The 27,723-nt window shown below is 39.9% G+C and overlaps 3 protein-coding genes across 6 annotated transcripts in view; 1 reads left to right on the forward strand and 2 right to left on the reverse strand.

Annotated features, from left to right (window-relative positions):
* Positions 1 to 557: 557 nt before the first annotated feature.
* Positions 558 to 6,291, reverse strand: kdsr (3-ketodihydrosphingosine reductase). The gene is made up of 10 exons (XM_029524826.1): positions 5,874 to 6,291; positions 5,205 to 5,294; positions 4,858 to 4,914; positions 4,683 to 4,748; positions 4,491 to 4,586; positions 4,054 to 4,245; positions 3,661 to 3,744; positions 3,485 to 3,568; positions 3,267 to 3,368; positions 558 to 3,182 (listed from the first exon to the last, which is right to left on the reverse strand). The coding sequence occupies exons 1-10, from the start codon at positions 6,060 to 6,062 to the stop codon at positions 3,063 to 3,065; spliced, it is 1,080 nt and encodes a 359-aa protein (XP_029380686.1). The 5' UTR covers positions 6,063 to 6,291; the 3' UTR covers positions 558 to 3,062.
* A 332-nt stretch (positions 6,292 to 6,623) lies between these two features.
* On the reverse strand, positions 6,624 to 14,101 carry vps4b (vacuolar protein sorting 4 homolog B). Of its 2 annotated transcripts, XM_029524815.1 has the most exons (13): positions 13,769 to 14,101; positions 12,800 to 12,911; positions 12,471 to 12,571; positions 10,948 to 11,059; positions 10,616 to 10,766; positions 10,386 to 10,444; positions 10,134 to 10,253; positions 9,849 to 10,005; positions 9,626 to 9,774; positions 8,716 to 8,797; positions 8,413 to 8,632; positions 8,164 to 8,304; positions 6,624 to 8,079 (listed from the first exon to the last, which is right to left on the reverse strand). In XM_029524815.1, exons 1-13 carry the CDS (start codon positions 13,787 to 13,789, stop codon positions 7,978 to 7,980), a joined length of 1,527 nt encoding a protein of 508 aa, XP_029380675.1. In that variant the 5' UTR covers positions 13,790 to 14,101; the 3' UTR covers positions 6,624 to 7,977. The 2 variants fall into 2 exon arrangements, with proteins under 2 accessions (XP_029380675.1, XP_029380676.1); XM_029524816.1 differs by lacking the exons at positions 12,471 to 12,571; positions 12,800 to 12,911; positions 13,769 to 14,101 and adding an exon at positions 11,784 to 12,401.
* The window catches only part of LOC115057632 (laminin subunit alpha-3-like), a 50,660-nt gene continuing 34,743 nt past the window's right edge, over positions 11,807 to 27,723 (forward strand). The window contains exons 1-6 of one of the 3 annotated variants that reach the window (XM_029524800.1): positions 11,807 to 15,490; positions 15,892 to 16,044; positions 24,772 to 24,889; positions 26,422 to 26,540; positions 26,627 to 26,797; positions 27,454 to 27,554. In XM_029524800.1, the coding sequence (XP_029380660.1) occupies positions 15,227 to 15,490; positions 15,892 to 16,044; positions 24,772 to 24,889; positions 26,422 to 26,540; positions 26,627 to 26,797; positions 27,454 to 27,554 (926 nt within the window). In that variant the 5' untranslated portion in view covers positions 11,807 to 15,226. The remainder of the gene's footprint in view (positions 15,491 to 15,891; positions 16,045 to 24,771; positions 24,890 to 26,421; positions 26,541 to 26,626; positions 26,798 to 27,453; positions 27,555 to 27,723) is intronic. The other 2 variants (XM_029524801.1, XM_029524802.1) reach the window with 2 other exon arrangements.

Consider the following 27,723-nt stretch of genomic DNA (forward strand, 5'->3'; position numbering starts at 1 on the left):
CTTGGCTTCTTACCAAGGCGTGTGGAAGAGAAGCTCTTAGAAGGTTTTGGTTAATTCATGAGGAGCACACCACCATCCCATCCTGACGATGAGCTGCTTTGATGTGATCCAGCCACCCCCTTGTGGATGGAGATCCACTGTTGCAGTGCAAAATTAACGTACCTGTGTAAATTTTCTCCTGAGTTCTTTGATGCCTTCTCTCGTCTCCGTGAGTATCAGTTACCTCGCATGAATACTTCTTCCTTCTAAGATGGGACAAACAAAGTATTTTAGAAAACGTGTATTCTGTTAATCCGAGAGAGCTGCTGCTCTGGAAAATCCCCTCATGGAAGATTAAAATGTCATTCCATCAAACAGAATACTAATACTCTCACAACCCACCAACAGTCAACTCAACAAAGATCCATATCACTCACACTGAATTTCATCTCCATTTTGAATTACAATTAATCAAAAAGTTTCTGCAGCTGTATAAACATGCCTATTTACAAGGAGAGACTATTTTGGCCACCTAAAACAGGACTCGGCTACATTTTGTTTTTCCTCACAGGTATTTATTTAGTTTATCATGTAAGAAAATAAGACAAAGAACCATTCACTTCTCACATTTTCTTTCAATGGCACACAAGGTGAAGGTGTTAAAAAAAATTTTTGGCAGAAAAGAAAAACCAAAAGCAAGACAGAATAATGAGAGCGCAATTATGACTTTCATGTTAAATGCTTATGAACTTAAGCATCAGCTGATGACACCATTAAATGGAGGAAATCAGTGACTGTTACAGAACTTAAATCTGGACTGCATGTTTAAACATATCGTAAGCATAGGCTTCATTTGCATAGCTTAAAAGGTGGTAAAACAAACCTGCTTTAATATGAGCTACATGTTTTATCAACTATTTCTTGCTACCTCAAAGTAAAAGAGAACTTTTGAAAGCAATAAATGTACAATTATGAAAAACTCTTGAGTGCACAACAGTATGCCTTTGACCAATGTCAAATGAGAACATCATCAAACATGAGTCATCCATTCCCACTTTCATATCTTGGATTACAGTAAGGCTTCTATTTGTCATACAGAAACTGGAAACTGACAAAATTCACAAAAAAAAAAAAAAAAAAACAACAATTGGCATTTTACACTAAAAAGTTATATTAGTTGAACTAGTAAACCCCATGTCTTAAGGCTTGGAATGGGTGCCCACACTGCTCCACATCTTTTACAAACTAACTCGAAGATCAACGGAGCAGCAACATCAAAATGAATCTCAAATAAATGCATTGCATCTACAGAAATTGTCTTAACACATTTTGGCTTTCAAATATTGGTAGATTCAAAAATAATATTCCTATGTTCTGATTTGTATGCTTTGTATTAAAGTACATTCTCCCCGTTTGTGATGGACCAAAGGAAGACTTACAAGAGTCAACATTGTACTTTTTCTCCCTCAACATGTAAAACAATAAGAAGGTCATATGGTAAATACAAAACTTTTCACGGCTTAACAGAGACACAGAGGAAATCAATAGTGTTATTTCGAGAGTTACAAAGTCCCAACTGTGCATGACAGAGTTGCAACAGGTTAAAATCCTGGAAGGAAAGGACAAAGATCATACTTCCTCTACAAGTTTGGTCTTTATGTAAAACAAATCTCCAGCAACCTCACTACACCTACAGGGACAAGACTCGGACCAGCAAATCTTGCCCTGCCCTGACTTTTACACCACCCTGACAGATTATGGATCCCACTTCAATCTTGACTGGGGTGGATGAATATATTCCAGGGACACAAAACTGCATGTTAAAATTCTATGCTTCCTTTCACACATTTTGGAAAAAAAAAACAAAAACAAAACGTGTACTCAATTTCAAATCAAATGCACAGGTGAAAAGTTAAATCACCTGACCTGAACAGTTTTTTCTATTTAACTTTTAACTGCATGGCTTCAACCCATAGTACCTGCTTTCCATCTCAACAAAATAAATTGGGATGATGAGAAAATAAATTTGGTGTGTTTATTCCCGAGACAATAAAATTGAATGGCTTTTCTCTCCCCGGGGGTTGGCTCAGTCACAGCAAACACAAACACACACAAACACTCATGCAAACAATTCACCCAAAAGTCTTTGCAACTACACCATATCTAAAGTTTTAATATTATTTTCTGGATATTATGTTTTTTGCATTTGCAAAATAAAAAAAATAAAAAACAAAAAACAACTAAAAACATCACACACGCGCTCTCTCTGTCACTGAGCAGTACTGTTCTGTCACGTCCTCGTTTGGTTCACGCACAAAGAAAAAAAAAACCAAAAAAACAAAACAAACAAAAAACGGCATCAACGAAATATGGTAACAACTGGCTTCAAACAGAGGTTTTGTATCAATAAGGAAGGTGCTTTGCCTGCAAAGACTTGTGGTACGAAAAAAGGTAGAGAAGGGACTTAGTTAAAACAGTCAAATTCTTAAAAGGGGAACTAGTTTGTAATACATGCAACAATGTGGCAAAAAGTGAAAGTTACCATTTTAGTTCTATCGCTCCTGATGGGAGGGAATTTCAGCCATATTTGGCACAACTGGTCAGACAGGCTATCTGCTGCTTTACCTCTGTGAGAAAAACCACCAAAACAAACAAAGAAAAAAAACAAAAAAAACAAAAAAAAAAAACATTAGGACAGTAAAGGCCTGATATTAAATATAAGTGGTTTTCAAAACCTAAGAAACCAGGCTGTGGGATGTTTAATCTGCCCTCATTCCCCTAAAGTTAGGCTGCTCCCACAAAAAGAAGCAGGTGAACACACTAAACCTAAAAGTCACTGGAATGCACTGAAAGGATAGAAATGGCTGTGAAGTATATGGGGGAGTTACGTCACTGCACAAGCAAAGAGTAAACATTTGCCAATTTCTTTCATCCCATCTGTTAAGTTGATATAACAAATGCACTCGAAGCTTGGACAATTCCCACCCATTGTTGTGCACTTGTACAGCTGAAGAAGAGAAAGGAAGGGAATGGGACAGCAGTATTGTGGAGGAGGAGGGGCTGTGAAGAAGCTAAGGCTGCTGTTACTCTCTCTTGTCAGCTTGTTTTAACTGCTCCCTTTGAATCATGCAGCGGCGCACAATGCTGTCAAAACTCCCCAGGTAGAAGAGTGCTATGGTCCGAAATAACCCCATGGTAACAATCTGTACGGGCAAAAAGCATAGGTGAGAGTTGTTTGAGTGGACATGAGGACCATGACTTGATAGTGACACTGAATGTTGCTGTACCTGTTGAAGACCCTCTGTGATAGAGGTGACAGGTGACATTCCACAGGTGAGGGCTGATAGCATGTAACCATCAGGTCCAAAGGAGCTGTTGAAGTTCCCCTGCTGTGAGAGCAAAGAAAAATTGGTACATTTACAAATGCCATCCCTCTTCCTCCTCAATTATTTCTTCATAACATTTACCACAGGAAGCATGTTGGCAAGTGAACTGAATTTCTTACCACTGCATCTCGCACCATAATTTTGGCAACTTGGTCTGGTTGAGAAACTCCAGATGTTTCTGAAATTAATTTGGTCTCTAGAGGCTGAAACAGAACAGAATCATAGGGGTGAAATCTTTTAAAACAGTGGGGGAAGGGAAAATGAAATCATGAAACAATTATGTTCCACAGTTTACCTTTGTCTTGTTTTCCTCTGCTAGTCCTGGAGTGTCAGTGTCGGGGGGATACGCCACAGTCACATAGATATTGTATGGTTTAATCTGTGGTAAAGGAACAGCAACATTCACCAACCATCATAATAAATAACATAAAAAAAATCTTATCCAAAATGGATTTACAGCAATAAAATTAAGTATGAATCCATTTAATTGGTGTACTGGTAATGCTACTTAAATTTATACCGCTAACTTTAAGATCCTTTTGCCTCATCAATAAAGTGGAGAACATAAAACAGAATAGTTAAGTCCAAAATACATGAAACTATATCCACAGTGAATTTGATGGATTGTGTTTGCATGGTGGAAAACTGTGAATGGAAGGGTACTCAATTGACAGAAGGTAAAACTCACCTCCATCTGCAGTGACTCTGCTAAACCACGCAGGGCAAACTTGGATGGAGAGTAAGCAGTGTATCCAAAAAGGCCTATCTGTCCCGCTTGGGAGGACACAAACATAATGCGGCCCATTCTTCGCTCCTTCATGGTGGTTATGACAGCCCGTGTTGGATACACACTGCCCAGGTAGTTCACCTCCATCAGTTTCTGTTGCAAACACAGCTAAGGTTTAGCTGTCAGCTAAAAACGAAGAGTCCACAACCTGATGCTATTCACAAGAGACTCCAAACTATATTTATTAATGTAAATATCATAAAAATTACTCTTTCACTAATGACACTTTGGGCAGTGATTTTATTAAATAAATGGCTTTAAATACTGTTCAGAATAGAGTATTGAATTCTAAAAATAAGATGGGTGAGCCTTGGCTACACTGGCAGGTAATTACTTACTTTGAAACGGTCCACCTCCACTTCCTCAAACTTTCCAGAAATTGATGTTCCAGCACAGTTCACAAGCATATCAACAGGCCCCAGCTTTTCTTGAGCCTATGAAACAGGAAAAAACACTACCACTTCAGGACTTCATCGCTGAATTATTAAGGGAAACTGATATGTTCCACTGTGACGAAATGTCAGCATTACCTGCTTTATCACACTTTCCACCTGACTGTAATCTCTAGATACATCAACTGATATGCAGAGCACCACCTGAATAAACAAATGACACAAAATATTGTTCAATCTGATATAAAAAATAACTTAAGATGTCATCCTCAATATAAACATGCACACAGTAAAATAATTACTAAATCCATACCTGCTTGTCATTGATGGCAAACTTCTCTACCTCTTTCTTTGCTTGAAGCAGTTTGGCCTGAAGTCAAAAACAACTACTGAGTTAATCTGTTCTGTAATTCATCAAGTGCCGTCTTTAAAAACTGAATAACAACACATCTGAGCTTCAGAACATTAATGTTCACATACAGGTGGATTGTTTAACACAAAATAAATCAGAAATCTTCTGACAGAGACAATTCACCTTCAGAATTTGTCTTTCTCCTTGCTTAATAACAAACGAGTGGCAACTAACAACAAACGGGCAGAAACTAGGCTACTTTTGGCGACTTAAAGAAATTGCTGGCTGAAATTGTGAATTGTGCTGACCTCATCTCTTGCCACCAAAGTGATGAATGCTCCTTGCCTGTAGCACTCAATTGCAATACATTTTCCAATCCCACTTGAGCCTCCTGTGACCTGAAAATTCAAGGGATAAGATAATTAATAGAAGGTCAAATATAGGACAGCCAACCTGCAACTGTTAGATGGCAGATTATGACACAAAACTGCACACAATTCAGTGCGGGCACAGTAAGTTATTACTCCGTAATGCACTGCAGCAGGAAGGTGCTGATTCAACCTCATCGTTGAAGGCTTATATGCTGCAGAGTTGCTCCTAATACACAATCTACTCTGAGTGACATATGCATCGAGTTAACCATTAACTAAACTGAATTAGACTTTCTCTGCAGCTGTCCGACATACAGCCGATGTACACCGCGGCAGGTTTTACCCAGGTCTCGTGAAGTGAATTGTTTTATCCAGATGTAATTTGTAAACTCGTATCTCGGAAAGTTGTGGGGCCACCTGTAACGTTGTGTGGGCGTGTCACTCCTTATATCTATCTAACAGTCAGGTGTTGCTGCAAATACCGCACAAAATGATCCGTAGAAACAGTTGTGGCATACTGTTGTTCAAAATGTCGTTGGTGCTACATAAACAGCTCAAACTCAGAGCTACAGCCTTGAGTGGAGGTTAGCTCTCCGGTGGACTTACCACGACGTGGGCCCCGTTCAGCTTCAGAGGTTTGGGGCTAATAAGAGGCGATATCATGTATAACAACAACACGAAGGCAACGATGAAGGCCGCGACTATGAGGAGCATGATGAACGGCAGGAGGAGCCACCAGGAGTTAATGAAAATCCAGTCTGTGATCGTTGAGCTCAACCCTTCTTCAGAGGACATGGGTGAAATCTGGCAATCGCTAGCTTGGTGCTAATTAGCGGGCCAGCTTCCAGAGTCAGTTAACGTAGCTGCGGGGCAGAAGGAGGCCCTAAAAGGGGGTGTGGAGAAATAGGGCGGTCGGAGGAGGAGCTGCCGGGAGGCTTGGTAGTGAGTCAAAGATATTCAAAGGTCAGATTAGTGTAACGCGGTGGATATCGGCTTCCCCGTGACAAAACGCAGTCTGCATACACCAAAACAAATCGAACTGTGCTCTGTAAACGGGCGGTCCATGGTGACGCTTGGTACTTGTAGTTCTCCGGCAGAGATGCTCGCCAGAGTAACAACGCAGTACAAGTACGCTTTGACAATAACTCCCACAATGCAACGCTCCACTTCCTCGTTCGTCATATCCGTTTAGGTTACTGTGCACCTGGGCGCCCACCCTACTAGCAGCCAGGTATTCCCAGGTACTGACTGGTGAGAGGAAGTTTAAAAAGAAGGCCCATTTCAGTGGAGCCATGTTCGTAAAATGAACCTACATCTTCTTTTGGAAATCCTTGCCAATAATAAGTTGCATTTTCTTGACAAAGCTATATCCTTTATTTACATAGTGGAAACAACAAAAAAACAACAACAAACAAACATGAAATTTTATGTATTGTTGACCTCTTCGCCTAGAAAAGGCAGAAGAGTTGGGTATATGTATAGACATTTACAGTAAAATATGTTTCTCATCAAAACTCTAAAGACAGCACACCTTAGAAGCAGAAGAGTACAGCTGTATACAATCTCTGAAAGAATTTACATGAACTGGGTAAGTATACATTTCTTAGTTGTAGTGCCAAAGCACTCAATATACTAACAAACCAACATATTAAAAAAGAATTTTGCGGATTTTCTTGAAGGCACATGGTGCACACTGCCACTTATGGCTACATATATGTATCAAGTGTAAAAGAAGATGATCTCACCACCTGAGCCACTAGTGTCCAACTTCCAAACCTCACTCTTAACCTGCAATGTGTCTTTATCTTAATGTAAGGCTTCACTTTTTGTTTGCATCAATGACAATTAACAAAAACAACTATGAGCTTAGTGACAAAGCAATTTAAAGCCATCAAGTCCTTAAGAAAAAAAAAAAAAAAAAAAAAAAAAGACAAGATAATGCTGGTACGGCACCACTGGTGAGCCACTCTAATAGCTATGTTGTATTCAAGTGACAATTGCGTTAATAAATACAATTGTCTGATGTCATTTGTGTTTTGGTGTTTCCTTTCATGTCAAGTTTGGAAACTTGATAAACAATTGAAGATTTCCAAAGGGGCCTAATGCAGCTCTCATCCTGAGTATCTGTCTCAAACTCTATAATGCCCTCCACCTTGAGAGTAGTATGGCATATTTCACCAAGTCCAATTGTTTTAGCTCGACATGCAGTATACACTATAAACTGCTTGTTTAAAAAAATATATGCAGGTGTATTTACTGAATGAGATGTACTGTCTCAAAAACCAAGATGTAAAATTGGGCCCTAACTTGAAATAAATAATGCAGAGTTTAATTATCTCATTTGAACCCATCGCTGCTGTCATCATGAGTTTTCCTAATTTCCTTGGATATACTGCTCATCAAAATTTAGTCTTTAGTGCATTCATCAAATAACCAATTAATATTCCTATGTTGCATTGATTCTTTTATCAGCTGTAGAGGGAATATCTTAACTCATCTTTGGATAATAGTGAATTTCAAATAAAACTAGGTCTTACACCCTTTACGTGTTTATCAAACTGACAGAACAGAGCAGTAATATGTCCCAATTATAATAGACCATGTTTGAAGAAAGGTTATTGATGAGACAGAAAGACAGAGGGAAAAGGGACATGGACATTAAAGATAGAGAATTCATTTGCTTTGGTTTGACTTGGCTTATTCATCCTGCCTAGCCTTCCTGTCCAAAGTCTTCTGTGAATTTTTTCAGTTTGTCCAGATCTTGTTCATTGACTGTTGGCTTTGTGTTGGAAAGAGACCTCAGCATGTCAGACTGAAAGAGGGAAAAAAAATTGCATATCAGAGAAAGCGTTTTGATATAAATTTCGATTATCAACTAGTATTTCTGTATCCTTACCATGCATACGACAGGTTCCAGTAGCTTCTCTCCAGGGACCTCCATCCATGTCATTTCAATTGCATTTGGATCGCCAGGTGAACAAGGAGTCAACAGGTCATCTACAATTGTGTTGGGGTCAGTTCTGGATTGACCCCGTACCTTATTTTTATCAAAACACAAGAGGCAAACAAAAGTTAACACTGACACATTACACTGAAGCAACCCCCCCACCCAAAAAAACTGTATGTAATACTTTAAATGCTATACCCGTTTGAAGTGAGTTGCTGACTGGACCTTTCGAACTGGCTGCATCAGAGCATCTCTGACAATAATGCTAACGTCTGCTCCCGAGTAGCCATCTGTCTTCTTGCCCAGAGTCACAAAGTCAGATTCAGTGAGACTGGTTGGAGTTGATCCCAGATGGAGCTTGAACATGAAAGAGCGTGCATGCTCTTCAGGCAGTGGGATGTAAATCCTTTTCTCAAATCTGAGAAAGTAATGTTGGTAAACAATGAACACGGATGAATGAAAAACATGGTAATTCAACTTTTACTGAGGAACAAGAATAACCTTCTTCTGATGGCTGAGTCTAGTGTCCATGGGATATTTGTTGCCCCAAGAACCAGCACTCCCTCATTGTCATTCCCCACACCTGTAAAACAACAAATCCAGGGTAAGACGTACTTGAAATTGAAAACTTTTTGTTCCACTTGGGGGGGGGGGGGGGGGAATCTTGTCTTTTGACACCTTTACAAACTTTCACAGGTTCACCCAACAAAGATACCAGAGGGCAATTGAAAGTGCCCACATGTAGCTACTGATTATTGAGGATAATTAAATTTAATTATATTTCTTTTATAATCAGTGATGTCATAGCATGTGCTTTTCCAGTCACGTGTTCTGACGTCTGTTTTGGCGAATGGCCAGAATCAGAGTGCTGTAAAGTTTGATAGTATTTGGAGTATAACGCCATCATCTTCCTGTCTCATGTGATTGAATGCTTATTTAGGCTGTGCCATTCTTCAGTCAGTAAGAAGTGAATGTAGAGAAAGAGAGAAGGGGTCACCCCCTGTTCTACTCTGGAAACAAATAGAGTATATATGAAATAGAACATAATACATTACATGATTATTTCAACTTTTGGACTCAATGTAATGAAAGAACTAAAAGCCAAAATATGTTAATGTTTATGTTACCAGTAAAAAATTCTAGGCTGAAAATGTATAAACTAAAATAGTTGCGCCATCTAGTGCCTGAACAATTTTTTGCTTGAGCTGCCATTTTGGTTGTTTCATTGTTTTGTGATTTTAGAGAAAATGACCAAAGGGGATGGGGGAAGAGGAGGGGGAGATCAATGATCTTTCATGATATACATTGTTTTTAAAATTTAACGGTAAAATTAGTATTTGTTCAGATTCCAAGTAAGAGATTATCACGTGTTTAGCAATTACAAAGAGAAGGTTTAGCTCATCACACTCACCTTGCATCTGAACCAGGAATTCTGTCTTAATACGACGAGCAGCTTCACTCTCATTCTCGCTTCTTGAGCCACACAAAGAGTCAATCTCATCGATGAAGATAATAGAAGGCTTGTGTTCCCTTGCAAGACTGAAAAGATTCTTCACCAACCTGAATTGATGAAGTAAAGTTTCAGGAAGTGATGTAGGAGAGTGCTACTGTAGATCGGTGATATAATTACTCACTTTTCACTCTCTCCCAGCCACTTCGAGACCAGGTCAGATGAGGAGATGGAGAAGAACGTTGAGTTGTTTGCTTCTGTGGCCACAGCTTTAGCCAAATAGGACTTTCCTGTACCTGGAGGTCCAAAGAGCAAGATCCCCCTCCAGGGAGTTCTCTTTCCTGTAATTCAGGCACAGTGGTAATTCAATCTACAATATAATTGAAACACCTTCATTTGTACTCTGAAACAACTATTCCATGGATCACAGAGTGAAAAACCTGCATTCCGACTGAATAAGCTTTAATACCTGTGAAAAGGTGGGGGAATTTAATTGGGAGAATAACAGCCTCTTTCAGTGCCTCCTTGGCTCCTTCTAAACCAGCAACATCACTCCACTTGATATTTGGTTTCTCCATAACAATTGCACCTGGAAAACAATTTACACATGCATACAATGACTATATTTCTACACAGTGCTTAATGACATGATTTCCTCTAACAAACTAAAAAATAAACTATTCTATATGAAACCTGTCACCAAAAAATAATAATTACAAACCTGAGAGTTGATTTTGGAACTTCTTTTTCTCCGGATTATCACCCTCATCACTTTCATTCCTACATACACAAACACAATAAAAAGGTCAATCTACTGTACACATTTCTCACAGAAAAAAAGAAAGATGAAAGTATTGTAGTTCCAATATATTAAAGGAAACAGATTTTACAACCAGATGTGAATTGCATCACATTATCAGACATACCCCATTGCCCCACCCAAAAACACACCCTTTGTCATCAGACTGTGATTCTTTGACAGGCTTTGCAGGAGGAGCCTTCTCTTTCTTCTTTAGATACTCTTTCAACTTCTCTGCTCTGTCCAAATATTCTGCACATTTTGCACGGATGCTTTGTTTAGCTTTATCACCTTGGGCTTCGTCTGTAAGGGGAAAAAAGTACTCATCAATGATCTTGGTTGGAGTATTACACACTGCCCTCTTGCAATTTCTGGTCTTGTTACTTTATACAAAATAATATTTTATTTCTTTCACTATTTTTTCCATTGTGTCTACAGAACTACAGGTCAAACATCATTGCCAATGTCCTCTTTTATGCTTTACATTTCACCACATGAAGGAAGTACTGGACAGCAGCCTGGTAGAGACGAAGAGCCTCCTCATAGTTCTGAGCTTTATCCTCCTGAGCCGCCTTGCTGGCGAGATCAATGGCTTTCTAAAGTAAAACAGACACAAAAGTAGAGAAATCAATGATAATCAGCTAAACATCAAAACAACCAAATCATAGTGAGAAAAATATTTAAACGCACGTCAGCCCTGAATTGTCATGTGATGAAAGGCTTTAATGCTACACCTGTCCTGCGTGATGACAGCGGACACACCAAGGTAGGGTTACTGTCTCCGCCTCACCTTGTTTCAATTCCCTTTTGCTTACCGTTACTGTAACTACAATTAGAGCAAAGTTTATACTTTTAGCATGTGTTCAGAAATGTAACGTTAAAATTAGCCACTTTTCGATGGATGCGGGTGTTAAGAGGCCAAATACAACTTGCTAGTTAGCAACGCTAATCTCATTAGCCGTCTAAATGTCACTCAAGTACGACAAATTTAGCACTCACATGTACATTAACAAAGTAAAAACATTGCATACAGAAAACAGCATCACGGGATGGTGTCTTTTTGTTGTTAATAAATTAAATACCGAATTCAAGCCTAGGTTAGCAACGTTAGCTAACCATGCTAATTAGCAGCTAATGTTATAAACGTTGCGCCGTTTTAATACCCTCCGAGGCATTTATGCAAAACACGACCCAACAACACACAGCCAAAAGCTTTGGTTGGTAGCTAAGACGCCTTTTTATCACATCGTTCCTGGTGTAGACAACTTTGTTAGCTTATTTAGGCATTTTTTTTCAGCCTTAGATTGGTATCCAACTTACCTGTAAATTATTGTTGGTAGCCATAAGGGCCGATCGCACTGTCCAGCAATCGAAATGGATGTCCCACCGCCGTATTAAGCAGCGTTTAACTGTCTTCTTTAAGATATAGCCTTGGACGTAGACTGCTAACTCAACAATGTAGGTTTTTGCGAGGTTTGTTTTCGTTTCTTAAATCGCTCCCGAATTAGCCCGAGGAGGAAACTTCCGCATTGAAAAGTCGACACTAGCGTTCACGGAATGTGATGACGTCAAGACGTAGCCGCGGACTAACCTGCGTTACAGCGGTTACACAATCTGCGTTACTGCTCGGACTTCAACACTGTAGGGTAAGACTGAGTGCCTTTTCGGTACAGTTGTGTTACCTTTGTCATCCTCCTCATTATTTATTTATTAGCTGCAGTTGATTTGGCTTGGTACGTGTTGTCTTCGGTCTGTAGTTTACCCATTACCTACATCCCTTTAAGATTCATGTAAATATAGTTGGTTCAACAAAAAGTAAACACTACCACGGACTATGAATGAACTATTCATTCTGATATAAATAGGAAAAGTATTATAAAATTGAACATTTTATCAGATGCTCAAAAAGAATGAAGCAGTAATTAAGTCTTCAAAAACTGCTATCCCTGTGAGTCTTCTTCCATTTTACTGTCATGGCTAAGCAAAAATTTAATTTTTTTAAAGAACCTCTTTATTCACTAGATACTCCTGTAGTTCTTCCACTCTGTCCAGGTACTGTTTGCATCTATCTCGAATCTTCTGGTTTCCATCTTTCCCCTGAGGTTCACCTGTTGGAAAGGAGAATACTCATTAAGTAAATGGTTTTGATAAATTACATTTTTATTAACTACTTATCATGGCTATTTATAGGTACAGCTCAACTTGATTATCAGTAGAAAAGTGTTTACTGAGTAGGCTAACTAGTTAGTTCATCAGATAATGATAGTGATGGGCCTAACTGTAGAGACAGTTAGGGGAACTAGTTCAGCATATTGTCCCAGGCCTTGTTGACATACGTTTTAAAATGTGCAGAAAGTACTTGACAGCATGTTGGTAGGAGCGGATGGCTTCCTCGTGGTTCCCAGCCTGGTCTTCCTCCGAGGCCTTCTGAGCTACAGCAATAGCTTTCTGTAAGAGCAGGATATTGAGTAACATTTTAGATTAAATCATATTTCGTCCAACAATTGTCAGATGAATGTTTAAGTATGAATCTCAAGTAAATATGCATCACCTTAGTGTGCCATTAAATGCATACTATTGTAGTCAACATAATGGTAATATATTTGCCTACAATCATCATCAATAGTCAACATTGGCTTCTTATAGAGTAGTCTCAATAAATTAAGTAATAAGTTATTATCAGTTCAAATCTGTCACTGAAAACCTGTGACCAAAGCCAATTTATTTTATCATAATTTCACAGAAATGATCTGAAGGCGCTTCCCAAACAAGTATTTAGAGACCCAGCATCTCCTACCAAAAGCAAGCTAGTGGCAGTGGCAAGCAAAAACTTTTACTAAGTCTTTTAAGGGACACACACCTACCTCAACAACACGTTCACCTCTTATAATGCATGTGACATTAGTATGTATCAAAGGTATCTTAGAAAACCTCAGACTGCATAATATCCTTATATTTGTCAACAGTCCCTGTTCAAAATGATGAATAATCATTTTGCAGGTGCCCGTAGAATCTGTTGAGTTGATGTGAATCACAGGTAGAATAGTAGAATATAATAGCACATAAATACTGACACAGACACCCTTCTTGTTTTCATGAAAAAGAGAGAACTGACCGTTCTGTTATAGTATAATATGACAATGAACACCCTTTGCCTTTGACTGCATCATATGTAAGCATTTGCCAAAATGAAACTGTTCAGATTGCACACAGATACACTCTGTGTTGGTTCCTCTAACTTACAGCACCTGCTCTGCTCAACTCCAGGAACAAATAAGGTGTCCAAGGTGGGTCGTTCGCCTTACCTGTAGATTTGTTGGCTCCATGCGGAGTGCCGAGAGTCTTAGAAACACAAGTAATCCAGCCTTCGGTGCCGGCCAGACTCTTTTTCCTTTACCGTGTAGTCAGTGTACAAACAGTTCCTGTTCGGCTGTCCTTCCCTCAGCGCTGACACATTCCTCAAAAAAGCAGCCTGCCCAGTCCGAGGAATGGAAACCCTCCTGCCTCTGAGTCATAATGTTTATCTGTTGTTTGACACGTTACAAAAGACAACACAAGTTGCCGAGACATTTTTTACTGATACATATAGAAACGCCGACATTAAAAAAAAAAAAGTTAGCTTTATTGAAGATCTTTCCGGACCTTAACATAAACAGAGTTATTGAACTGTATGACAGCTCTTGTTCCAAACGACCAAGTGACGTATGAGACGTGAAAACTGCGCCACATATTTTCCTCCAGTACTGCTGTGATGAGCGTTTTTTCCACTTGAGGTCGCCACAAGATCACTTTAAAGGAGCAAAAGAGTTTGATGCCCCTTAAACTCACATGTAGTGGGCACCTTATTTATTATGGGCACCCCTTATCTTCTCAACAGTGACATTACACCATACAATAAGATATTTAGAAATGCATTTATAAATTAAAGCTTCACATAGCTTTAAAAAAAGATACATTTTTAGATAGATTCGGTCTTCTGAACCTTTATTTACATACTTTCTTTATATTATTTGTTCTTATTCTGTCTTGGTTGTTGTGTCAGGAACACCTGAGGCAAAAAATAAAGTAATTCTGATTCTGATTAACCACCTCACTTACCATAAATATGATTTTATAATTCAAAATCAAACGTTTCCATTTATGACAAATTTCTACTTTTTTTGTTGTTGTGTGCAAACTCTACTTATTCCATTAGAATTAGCAGAATACGTGACTACAGTACAGACTACAGTGACTATAAATATCTGGTTTAAATGGCGCCTAATCAAAGTGGATCTGTATATCTGTACATATTATCGGATTATTGGAATACAAAAACAAAATGAGTAAATAATAAGTAATGTCCGTAGGTTTGTAGGTGTAATTAAAGCTTTAAAGTTTAGCTTTTCTGGCGTTTAGAATACAAATGAAAGCGGGACCCTGTGCTGCTCGTAAACTGGGTGAAAACTGCGGTGGGAGACCTCTGGCCCCCCTCGGTGGATTAAAGTCGGGCGCAGACCATTTCCAGGCTGACACCTGATCGCTCCGGTGCAGCGCACAGCTCGGGGGGGGGGGAGCTGGCGTCATTATGGTGGAAACATGCGGAGGAAAGGGAGCGCACCTCCAACTGCAAATCGACTTAAAGCTGTAACCTGCTGAGGGAGAGACCCGTGCCCAGCCCGATCGGCCCATCACACGGACGCATTTTCATGGAGCTCCACAGCTGACAGGATCTGCGCGGCGACGGCTGCTCTCAGCATCTACACGGACTTCCAACGCGCAACATGGCGAGAGGGATGACAGGGGCTCATCTGGTCGCTGTAGTGTGTATTTTCTCCTTAACGCTTTTCAGGGACGCAAACGGACAGGATGGCTTTAATGACTTGACAGGTTTCAGTTTAAGTCCTCCGTATTTCAACCTGGCCGAGAGCAGCAGTATCTCAGCCACAGCAACCTGCGGCCAGGATGAGGCTGGGACACCGAGAAATGATTTATACTGTAAGCTTGTTGGAGGACCGAACACCGGACTTTCTACCCAAAACATACAGGTAAGTGCAGAAAATGGGAGTTTGATGTCATCTGCTTTTTTTTTTTTAGCCTGTGCGTAAAACCGGAGCAGCAGCAGAGTTGTTAATCTGATCCCTTCTGAATCTATAGAGCTTCAATTCTTTCTGCCCTCAAGTTGTACCAACTGCCAGAAATAGTTTTACACCACTGTAGTTGAGGAAATGCTTTTTCAACGCTGGCCATTTCACCCTCAGGAGTTCCTTAAATGTAAGCTGGAATTTGCCACAACTTTATATTTTTCCTGTTTGGAGTATTTGTCATACTTTTTATAGTAGAACAGTGATTTTCCAACCGCTAACTCCACAATGAAAAATCAACCCAGTTTGCCACAATTACTTTGGACGTATGTTTTTTGAAGTACCAACTATTTGCTGTCATTCAGGGTCAGTTCTGTGATTACTGCAACGCCGCTGACCCACACAAAGCCCACCCGGTGACAAACGCCATAGATGGGACCGAGAAGTGGTGGCAGAGCCCCCCTCTCTCCAGGGGGCCAGGGTACAACGTGGTGAACGTCACTGTGGACCTTGGGCAGGTGAGATTATCATACCATACTCTGCTATGAACAGCTGCTCACCTGCTCCTACCTGCTCTGTGCAGAATGATTGCTCTGTGGTGACAGTAAAATACAGCACCAGGATATTAGAGGAAAAGAAACTATTTTTTTGCACCCATCTTTTGCATTAAATTCTTCATCAGTGCTTTGTTTTCATGCTGCTTATTTGTTTTGGATTATTCTGGGAGGAAAATAAGTTTCATTCACAAATATTTCAAAGGTGTTGCATGATTTTACATTTTTCAGTCAGAGCTTCATCACCTCAGCCAGCAGTGATCATGTGAATCATGTCCTGCAGTTGGTTGTTTGCCAGAAAATCAGATTCACGCCCATTTGGCCGGTGAACATGCTTCCATCAAGACCCGTGTCTCTGGCAGGAGTTTGGCTCAGAGCCTATAAAACTGTGCTTCACGCTCAATTATCATCTGTGAGGAAAGCCAGGAATTCTGTCTCAGCATTAGGGATCTGAAAGATCTAACATCAGATTCAGAAGGGGGGCAGATGAGAAGGTGTTTAAGTAGTTTTGGAATAAACTTCAAAGGAAGAGCAACAACAGAGCCCGCCACATACGTTATATTCTGGTACATACTCTGTCAGACAATGGGTGTTGGCTTTTTTTGTCTGTTTTTGAAGAGACTGAGCTGAGCAGAGGTCCTACGTGGCTAAATTTAGCCCATGCTTACAAGAGGATGGGCGCATGGAGGGCATTTAGGGATGTCTGACTCTAATACGTGGTAATGCTCAGTTTATTTGGGAGCAGGGAAAGCAGCATTATTGTATTATACTGTGCTAAAAAGAGCAGGGCTTGATCGTTGGCTGTGACTACTAACCACACTTCCCCACCCCCCTCAAACACATACACACAGCTGTCTCATGCATTTACTCTTTTGATAAAACCACTGAGACTGCAAAACAATGCTCATTTGTTACCAGTGCATTTAAAGCTGAAACAAACTTTTTCTGCAAAGAAGGACAAATCTCAGAAGGAAACCTGGCGTTGTGAAGGACAGATTTGATTTACAAACTTCTTTCAACAGCTTCTTTTAACCTCTGGCACACCAAACAAGAACACTCATCATTCTCAGTTACTGCCTAAAGACACTCCTGGAGAGAAAAGGCTGACACAATCTGAATGAAATATCACTTCTAATTCAGGGTTGAAAGTGGGTTTTGCTAAGTTGAAATGTCTTATCTGCTTACACAAGGGCTTTAATGCTGTTCTCCACCCTACAATGCCACATCAGGCATTATCCAAGACAGGGCTAGAGCTGTCAAAGTGTTTGACTGTTCCTTGTGAAGTTCTGAAAGCTTTGTAGATTTTTCTTTTCTCCACTGTGTAAATGGTGAAATATGTGGGTTAGGCTCAGCTGAATGGGCTCTGTGGTTTCTTTCAAGAACAGCGCAGGTGGTTGCTGTTGTCTCTGTCAGTATCTGTCAGTAGATATATTAGATAAAGGCACAGCTGATGTTCATGTTAAAATAATCAGGTTCAAAGAGACAGGTTTTATTCATAGAGCTGACTGTTTTGTGTTTTTTTTTTTTTTTTTTAAAGCAAAGTCTGCCTCAGTTTTAGCTTTAAGGGCCTTGGTTAAAGTTGGAATTAATCTGACTAAAGTGAACTTAACTCTGAGTCTTGCTGCAGCACTTTCATCTAGACCCAAACTCAAAGAATGATGGATAGAGCTCTTGAAAACTTTCAACAGATGCTCATTATCATGACAATAAATCCTACCGACTTAGCCACTAATTTTACTTGTAGCACAACAGTGATGTTGACATTTTTGAGTTTTTGATCACTGACAGTTATAGGATGGATTGACATTTATGTCCCGCTCAGAATTGATTGTAATGGCTTTGACGAGTCCCCTGACTTTTAATATCAACAACAAACATCAGGTCCAAAGTGTAGTTTGTACATTACTTGGATTTATTACTTAAAAATAATGACATTCTCATCAATCAATCAGATGTTAGCATCCTAATGCGTCAAGATGCGTTAAGATGACAATACATTTTATGCTTAATATCTGTATGTATACATTGTCAATGGGAGTATGCTAGCATGTTAACAGTAACATTTGACCTAAGTCCCGCTACGCCTTCAAGCAGCCTATTTTCAAATCATCAACCAGTCCTAAGGCCGGGAAATTCTTGTAAAGTTAGTGATAAGCTTAAAAATCTCCAATGGGCAAATTGTCTTTCTCATACAGGCCAATCAGAGTAGACTTGTTTGTGACTTCTTGGCTTTTGACCCGTGAGATGAGATAATGTGATCTTGAGTTGACTCTTGAATGACAGATAAAGTCTGTTTACTCTTACAGTGAAAATGCATTGGACTGTAACTAGTTCTAATCATGCCTCATTTGATTTCATCTAGTGCATGTATTAGTTATGTTTATCTCTTAATGCCAAATTTATTCAATGGTCAAGAACCAGTAAATCCCAATATATATCTATGCCACATGCTGCGTGTTTTCCATGAAAATACTGACTCCTTTTCCAGGAACTTTGGCCCCTGTTAAACTATTTACAGGGCACAGGAGGCAAGCCATTGTTCTCCTAAACATTTACACCACAAATCTGACTGCCAGTCATGTCTTTTTTTTCTGGGGAATGTATTTTAGGAGTCCTGACCACACGCGCTTATCTGCCTGAGTGAGCCCAGAGCAGAGCATGTGAGGAAAACATGCCAAGGCTTACTGTTGTCTGTCTTTCATCTGATGAAACTGAACTGCTCCTGGTGCTGAATGAACATCAGACATTAGTGGTAAAGCTGAAGTTTTGATTAGCAGTTGATCTGTTACAAAAGTTAATGCTGTAAATTATTACTGTAGGTAACAGCTGTTTGTTGTGTTGAAGGTGGAGCTTTGTGTGGTGGTTTTATGGATTTAAATGGACTCTGACTGCAGAACATCTTGTTGTTTATCTATGATTTAAAGGTCTTTTTTCTCAACAGGCTATGTTGTATACATAACATCAGGAATATTATGCATACGTGCGGGATTCTGGACTGAAATGATCTGGTACCGGTTAATGCAGTAGCTTTGGTCAGTTTAGCAATTGTTGACAGGCCAAGTTTTGAAAAACTCAATTTTAGACATTCGCTCTGAATCTAATCCACTCTCTTTGTTGTCCACCCCCCACCAAAGTTGGTTTGAATGTTTTATATGCAGCCGTTGGCCCCTTTTGTGTTAGAATCCTTTAAGGCGGTATTGTGTGACATCCTTTATGTGCTCCCAGGCTCTCACAAAGGTTTAGTGCTTTTTAAGCCTCAGACTTCTCTTTCGCTGGCTAAATGGACAGAAATGGAGTGGTGGTGTAATTTCGTGGTGAGAAAATAGAAAGTACGGACAGAAATGCCCATGCCTTAACTGAAAACATTCCACGTACCCTGGTGTCAACCCTCCACTGAATATGCAATTACAAATCAGAAACAAACAAGATGCATGCATGTATGCATGGATGATGTTCTGGATACAGACTTGTGACTGCACTTTATCCATTATGCAAGAGGTGGTTAGCGATCCTAATGGAGGTATCAGGAGATTTGAGTATTTAGTGAAAAAAATAATCTAATTGGTAAGAAAGATTGGCTCTAGCGAAAAGGCACACTCTGGCCCTAGAGACAAGATTGGCTGTGAGACATGTCCCTTGCTGTGGTGACGATGGAGGTGATGTAAGTGGCTGTCTTTAGCTGGCTGCCCAAGGCGCCAGGCCAATGCAGCAGATATTTACTACTCCACTAACAGCTCCCTCATGCTAGTTAGTAGCGGCTGTGTGGCTTTGGCGAGTGAATCATGACCTCCAAAATCTGGAGTTCCAATGTGGGAAAGCCTGCAGGACCTAGTCACCTTTTTGAGGCCACTGTCATAAATTCATACATGGAAATGATAATTAGTGCTCACCGGTTTACAGGCATTGATGCAATGGGATTTGTTAGAAAATAGGAACATTCTTTAACCCTGTTTCACGAATAGTGAATAGTGAATACATGCATCAGCCTATGTTCAACTTCAGCATACAATAATTTATATTGTGCTAGATTGTTTGGTTGTTTGTGTTAATGCTTTGTACTCCCAATTCAATTCAAGGTTGTTGTTTTGTTTTTTGTTTTTTTGATCTTGGAGTCATTTTCAATCCTAAAAATGCAATAAATAAATAAATAAAATGCTGATTTTGAAATAAAAACTTTCCCACTTGGTTACCAATTCCAAAGCTTCCCTTAACCAAAATGCATCGATTTAACATTTTATTTAAAACTTACTGCCGAATTAAAGCTTTTGTTTCTTTTTATTGGCTTAATATTGACATTTAATTCAGAGGCAAACTTACTATTGTCAGTAGAGAGAACTCTTCAGCAGCTGCACCTCCGATTTTTGCAATGAGAGCATTACTAACAAGTAGAAACTTGCATCAACTGTTTTTCTTGTACAAGTACAATTCTCTAGTGACTTTAAGACAACTGTTCATTGTTACTATATTGCTAATTCTGTCATGGAGACAGAGGAAAATACAGCAGACTACCCCCCTTCCACCACCCACCTGTTGCACGCAGACAAGCAGTTGTACATTGCATTGTTACAAACCAGAGGGCAACTGTTCCATCCCACTGTGCAGCATGCTTTGTCTGGCAGGACTGATCCACTCCAACAGAAGGTGATCCCTCCTCGCTTTTGCATTGCATTCTTCTGATCTCACATCAAACTCTCAGGAGTTCCCTCAGATGACTGGGACTCATCTGACTGCAGATATATTCTTTTCGTTTTGCAGTGCCCTTTGATTGTCATAAATATTTTAATATATTCAGTAATCTATTTGCTGACTGCACTTTCAAAATGTGTCAGATATGATCATATGATATGATTTGTTATATACTACATCTTGGTCCAGCCTCCTCTTCATACAAGGGCTACTATAGGAGCGATACAATAAAATTAGAATATTGTTAGTGTGGATAAAAAAACAACAACAGATAAATGAACACAGACATTATTCATTATGATTGAGAAAGTTGTGAGAAATTCCTAGCCAGTTCACTTTACAGTACACTTCATTTAGTCAACACAAAGAGATTATAATTGAAAAAAATCCAGGCAGGCACAGCAATGAGAGTAACTGGCAAAGGGTCACGCAATCTGCCTTTTTTTTCTTTCAGATCTTTGATTTATGGTGGCGAAACAATGCTCCGTGGCTCCATTACCAGAAGTGGAGGCATGTGTGAAGTTAGAGAGGGACTCCTGTGTGTACAATACAGGCAGCATCAGTAGTCACACTTTAGGGTGCCAATATATCATACTTGAGCTGTCATACACAAATGAACTGAGCAGGGTCAAGGATCTTCAAAATACATACAAAAACACACTTTGGGGATAAAATGTTCACAGGTTTAGCACTGACTGATTTAATGACTTGGTACAAGTGTATTGAGAGACAAAAGTTTTAATATGTTGCCATTAAAATGGTGTTTGGTCATGAGGGACAGAGTTGGCTCTGTTGCCTTGTGTTAATCAGAAAAGTAAGAGGAGCTCTGGATACTTTATACTTCATCTATGTGACAGTATTGTGGGAGGCCGAGGTCAGGAATTTGAGAAGGGGCTAAGTGTCAAACAGTCCATGTGTATCACCGCTCACCGTCTAAAGGCCAAGGCTGCAGATGCAGGGAAGGGCAGATAGCTATGCTGAGGTGTTATTGCCCATGTTTATGCCACAAGCTGGTCAATCTGTTTCATGTCTTTCTATGCCACTGGTATCCTTTTCTAACGTGCATAGCATGCCGTCACGATATTTCATGCTTATTTCAAACAATATGGAAGTGTTGGACATATTTCAAGAGTGTATGTTTAGACTGGCAGGGCACATTTAGAGAGACAAGCATGAAATTAAGCAAAGCTGTGTTGGGACAGGTCCTTTCTTCCAAGATTGTTGGTGTTATTGACTAAGTTTGCATCCGGAGGATTCATTCAGTTACTGGCATCAAGTCAATATTGCATACCAACGTAAATGACATCAACACATTCACATCAAGACTTTCTTTACTAAGTTGGGCAAACTGCTGGATTCATGCAAATGGTGCAACAGTAGCTTTATGTTACAATTATCAAGGCCAGAGCTTGATGGGACTGGACGCAAAATATGTCAAAGCTTTAAATGCCCCAGCACAAAAAAGATTAATTCCTAAATCCCTCTTTGAAGGTGGCATCCAATATGATCATGATATTAATAAAATGATTGTGATATAATCTAGGTCTGATATCGACTAACAGCCTCTGTTGGATTGCTTTCACTGGATTGCCCAAATTACTTGCTTTGAGAGTAGACAGCTCCAGCTATGGTGGTGAAATTTATTTATGAACCACAGATTTCAGCAGTGGTGCAAACAAGGTTTCTATCGCTCATTTGTTATTGACGTGAGAGTAATTAGGAAATTATTGGATTGTCCATTTCAGCTTTAATTATTTGATTACATTATAATATTTTATGGATTTAACGTCACAGTGCTCCTTATTGACAGAATACTTAAGTATAGTAGACACACCACTGAACAGTTATTGGTTCTTCACTAGTAGGTCTGAACTACACAACAGCATGTTTTCTATCTGAAATGGCCACTAAGTTGCATCAGATGTTTTTGCTATACGTATTGTGTGAGCATCAGCATAATGATATGAATATAAGTTTCACTATGAAGTGTTAAATGAGGTGGAACGTTTCTAAATGGCTGTTGAAGGGAATTGTTATTTTGTGGAAAGCATTAAAACTGTCCTGCAGTTACCATCTTTGTCTGTATCCACGACAAGTTGTGGAGAAGATTTTCACTGTTGTGCGTTGCTGTCAGTGACAGGTTCCTGAAAGCTGGGGCACAGTGCTTCGAGGGCATTAGGAGGGGAGGGGAATGTGGCGCTATGTTTGGAATCTGAGATGGGTCGCCATGCCAGCCAGCACGTCTCTGGCCTCCCATACCCTTTTTACCCTCCCCCCTCTCCCTTGCTTTCCTTCCCCTGGTCCTTTAACGTCATCACAACCCATGTGAACTAAACTTCCTCCTGGTCCTCATCAGAGCCGGCATATTGATAGTAAGCAGCTCCACAGCAGAATGATTGCTTCTCTTTCTAGCAGGACATCAGCCCACGTATTGTTTGTGTATGCCGTTAATCTTTTTTTGTCCTTTGAGCATCCTGTTTCACGTGGGTGGAGGGTGTTCCCTGATTACTTTCAAAACACACCCTATTCAGAGTGCAGGTCAGGGGGAGCTATTGTAAGCTGCTTTATTTACTTACAAAATTGTTTTCTGAATGGAATTTAGAGAAACACAAGAAACTTGTGCGACTTGTGATTCAGGACAAAGACTATTCTGGATTTACAACCTAATGATTATGCTATTTGTTCAGGATTGTTGACAGTTTTCAGAGAACAAGGCCTGACAGTTCACTAGCTGACCTCTGAACTCTCTCACAATCCATCAACCCAATAGCTACTTGAACTTGAGGCTATCACTTCTCAGTGATGGAGGAGCCATCCATCAAGCTAACTGTGATCCCTCTTGACCACAGTCGGCCTTTACTATGTGTTACTTTGATGTAGTAGCAGAGCTCCCCACCTCATGTAAAGCGAGACAGAAAGCTGAATGTTTCAAATGCCTGCAGGGGTTTTCATCAAGCTGCTGAGGGATGCTAGACGAGTGTGGGCCTGCCTTCATCCCATCCTTCTGAAGGAGAAGTCTGCACAAATGTCATTTAAATAACACACAATAATTATACCACACTTTCCACTGAGTTCTTTAATCCTCGAGGGCAGGTACCACAGGTTTAGGAACTATGCCCACAGTATCCTGTTTTTGAGACATGCTATTTGCTGCTTTAGGATCTATACCAGCACAGAAATTGCCCAAAGATAAACTGTGTTTCAACCTCACAGAGCCAAGGGAGGGTGCGGTGATGAGGTGTAGGTGAGGCCTTTTGTTGACACTGTAGGTGTCACGTGGAGGTTGATGTCACAAGGTTTAAATTCCAAGCCACACCAAGCCCATGGCAGACCCTAACAAAGACATCTTTGACTATGTCAAATATTCACAAATTACTTTTTCATTGTGCAACTTTCTGTAAAGCTGAAGTCACCCGCTTTTAGGGCTTGAAGAGCCGAAAAGAAAATAGACTGCTGTGAGTGCTGTGAACTTGACAGAGAGCTCAGTGTTGGCAGAAAGAATCATTACATCATTTTCCCTTCTTGTATGGCTTCTATATACTGATGAACGATGGAGATAGAGTGAGAGAATAGACATGGATCATGTGGGCCGAACTGATGGCTCTTCACCAACCTAGCTGCGCCTGCTCTACTTTTATTGCTGACAAATGCTGGCCAATTGTTTGTTCTTTTCTGTGTGGCCACACATATACTTCTGAAGTTAAGCTGCTGAGCAGAAAAGCTCAAAACAGGAAGCCTTGATCTTGATTAACAGTATAAGGCTAAATCCATATTTAAGTCATTAAGTAGTCCTATGAAAATCATCTGCAGAGATCCAGACATGCATGCAGATTCTGCGCCCAGATTTTTACAAAACAGGAAATAAGAGTACTGTCAGAGTTAGTAGCCAAGGCTGAGGTGTTACTTGAAAGAAGAAAGAGAGCACAGGAAACTAAGTTTTCCCAAAATTCCTTTAAAACAGTGACAGCCTGTTGTTTAGCCTGCTTTCTGTGTTCTGCTTTTTAGCTCTTCCACGTGGCGTACATTCTCATCAAGTTTGCTAATTCACCTCGTCCTGACCTGTGGGTACTAGAGCGTTCGGTGGACAATGGGAGAACCTTCACCCCCTGGCAGTATTTTGCACGTAAGTTCCCATGTGGTATTTTTTTATTTTGTTAAGCCTTATTTTTGCAAAGGTGAAATATAACTGTGTTCTTTGTGCACACTGCCTCATTATTTGTGCCATGAAATCAAATGTTTAAACAATTATGACCAAATAACCCTTTTGAGTGTTAACCTTTTAGGAATAAATCATGAATGTATATGTTTATTGTAATAGTGGCTTTGAAATAAACAGAAAGAAACTGCAAAGAGATGTTTAAGAAATGCAGAAAATCTCATTAACAGGATTAACAAGTATTTAGTGTTTTTAAGTCAGAATCATCTGCTTTTGTTGAAATCATCAAGACACATGTACAGTCAGCCTTTTTTATGCCAGGCACCCTCCCTGCCTGCGCAGGTGGAACAAATATTATTACCAACGGCTCAGATCTCTTTGTGCGTCATACTCAACTATGCCAGAAATTCAAAATGTGGAGAACCAGAGCCCTGAAAACACTAAATTGAAAACAGCAATCACTATTGAGGTTAATAACATCAGGGCTCCTCTAGCTATGAAAAGTCAAAACATCTGCTGTGAAAAGGCCCTAAGTAAAAATGGATTTGGATTTGTTCAACCTGCTTCAAACAGTTTTGGACAGGAAGTATGTGTTTATATACATGTTTTGCTGTGCTTTGAGTACCTTTTAAGGTTCACTTTGTTAGACCAAACCTTACTGGTTAATTTCGTGTAGACAGCTTCAAGCTTTAACTTGTAGCCATTTTGAAACTCGTAACCTGGTGTGTGGTATCATACCACTTCCAAATTACCTGAACTATATATGAATACATGCTGAATAATACTGGGACACCCTCCTGGAACCAGACCTGGGAGGGAAGCCTGGAGACCAGGACTGTTATAAGGGAGCCAATAATTTACATGGAGCAGCCTCCCTGTGGGTCCAGCACCTACAGGCGTCAGGTCAGGGTAGAATACAAGCCAGGCAGGTTGGGTTGGGGGCTGAAGCATGGCAATCCCTGCCATCACAGGCAAAGGGTGCAATCGCCTGATCTAAACATGAGATGTGTTTTGTTGTTGTTGGCCTCACTGGACCTAGATGTTCAGCATGTGCTGGGGTGGTTTGCAGCTAGGTGTGAATAATTTGGAATGAGGCTGCAGTAACCACCTCCAAGTCTGAGGCCATGGTTGTTTGTTGGAAAAAGGGAGATTTTTTTTTTTTTTTGTTTGAGTTTCTACCCCAAGTTTGTTTCCTCATACATTAATAATTTAACGTGGTTCTGAGAATTTTCACCTTTGGTTAAATAAATAGAAACATAATAAGATCTTATTTAAATGTGTGCAATAACATACATATTCCCATCTTTAAATTATTATTAACCCATTGATTTATTTATGGCAAATGAAAACAGAGGTTTTGTAACTAACTGTTAAAAACCAGATGCAAGCACTAAACTCAACAGTTGTCAGGACTAGAAAATAACTTTTCAGAAATCATTGATCTGATATTCTGATTTTAAATTAATTCATTTTATTATTATTTTTTTTTTTTCTGACAGATTCAAAGCACGAGTGTTTTGAAAAGTTTGGAAAGCAACCAAATGCTCGTATATTAAACGATGATGACCAGCTCTGCACCACGGAGTACTCTCGGATCGTGCCTTTGGAGAATGGAGAGGTAAAATATAAACCAAAGCAAAATAGGTAAGTTTTAATGTCTACGAAACAATAAACTTGAACTAAGATGAGTGGTATTTTACCCAGATTGTGGTGTCTCTGGTTAACGGTCGACCGGGGTCCAATAACTTCACCTACTCACCAGTGCTGCGAGATTTCACGAAAGCCACCAACATCCGCCTGCACTTCCTCCGCACCAGCACCCTGCTGGGACATCTCATCTCTAAGGCCCAGAGAGACCCCACCGTCACACGCAGGGTGAGACCCTTACTGTACAACCTCACAAAATGGTGTCATATTGACAGACTCATGTTTCCCATTTGGGAAAGCCAAATTTATAGCCCTTTGCCATCTACCTGCCAGCTTCCTTTCTTGCTGACACTTGCCTATGCTCTCCCACTCATCCTTATCGAGGCCTAATAGCAGATCTGCCCGTCCAGTCATCGTGAGATTGCCAAGACTGGTTTGGATTGCTCATGTAGCATGTGGGTGCAGAATATGGCACATCTCCCTAAAGCAGGGGAATATGGCAATAAAGTAGTTTGGGAGTGATTAAGTCTTTAGTAGTGGTTTAATATATTCTGTGTCATAGCTTTAGTGAAACTGATCTGTCTTGCAAACCGAATTTCACAAATATGTCCTCAGGATTCACATAAGAATCTCTTTAACATGCTGAGAATAAATCAATTATGGGGAGCCAACCACTGATTCTTTTCTTATCCATTTTTTATAATGCACTCATTCACCTCATAAAGTTAAACTGAGCTCATAGGTCATTGCTTAAGTTTTATGTGAACATACATGACTCACTTCTGCTTAAAGGAAAGCCAGACATTTGTTCTGGCATAGGTGATAACACTGTTGATATTTTAAAATATTGTGGTGATAATAAAATTTTCTTCATTTGATCACAGTATTATTACAGTATTAAAGACATCAGCATCGGTGGACGCTGTGTATGTCATGGGCATGCACAAGTGTGTGGTGGGGGTCGTAACCCAGACAACCCTAACAGGTATGGTCAGTCTGAGTAAGTGAGCTGTAATGCTTTGCAATACATCATTCCTTAATCATTAATTTTCTTGAACTGGTTTCTTAAGTTTCAATAGTTTAGCTTTGAGGTATGACTTCAGCCAGTTAACCAATTATTTGTTGATTCATTAACTACGCTGAAGTCCTACCCT

The sequence above is a fragment of the Echeneis naucrates genome, chromosome 17 (genome assembly GCF_900963305.1).
Source record: "Echeneis naucrates chromosome 17, fEcheNa1.1, whole genome shotgun sequence".
Lineage (NCBI taxonomy): Eukaryota > Metazoa > Chordata > Actinopteri > Carangiformes > Echeneidae > Echeneis > Echeneis naucrates.

Excerpts from the sequence above, each read along its gene's own strand:
- vps4b (XM_029524815.1), bottom strand. The coding sequence starts at position 13,789 with ATGGAGCCAACAAATCTACAG. Across the intron at positions 12,912-13,768 it reads TGGAGCCAACAAATCTACAG|AAAGCTATTGCTGTAGCTCA; the intron begins GTAAGGCGAACG and ends CTGCTCTTACAG. Across the intron at positions 10,767-10,947 it reads CTTCCTTCATGTGGTGAAAT|ACGAAGCCCAAGGTGATAAA; the intron begins GTAAAGCATAAA and ends TTCCCCTTACAG.
- kdsr (XM_029524826.1), bottom strand. The coding sequence starts at position 6,062 with ATGTCCTCTGAAGAAGGGTTGAGCTCAACGATCACAGACTGGATTTTC. Across the intron at positions 4,749-4,857 it reads TTGCCATCAATGACAAGCAG|GTGGTGCTCTGCATATCAGT; the intron begins GTATGGATTTAG and ends TTGTTTATTCAG. Across the intron at positions 3,183-3,266 it reads TCACAGAGGGTCTTCAACAG|ATTGTTACCATGGGGTTATT; the intron begins GTACAGCAACAT and ends TTGCCCGTACAG.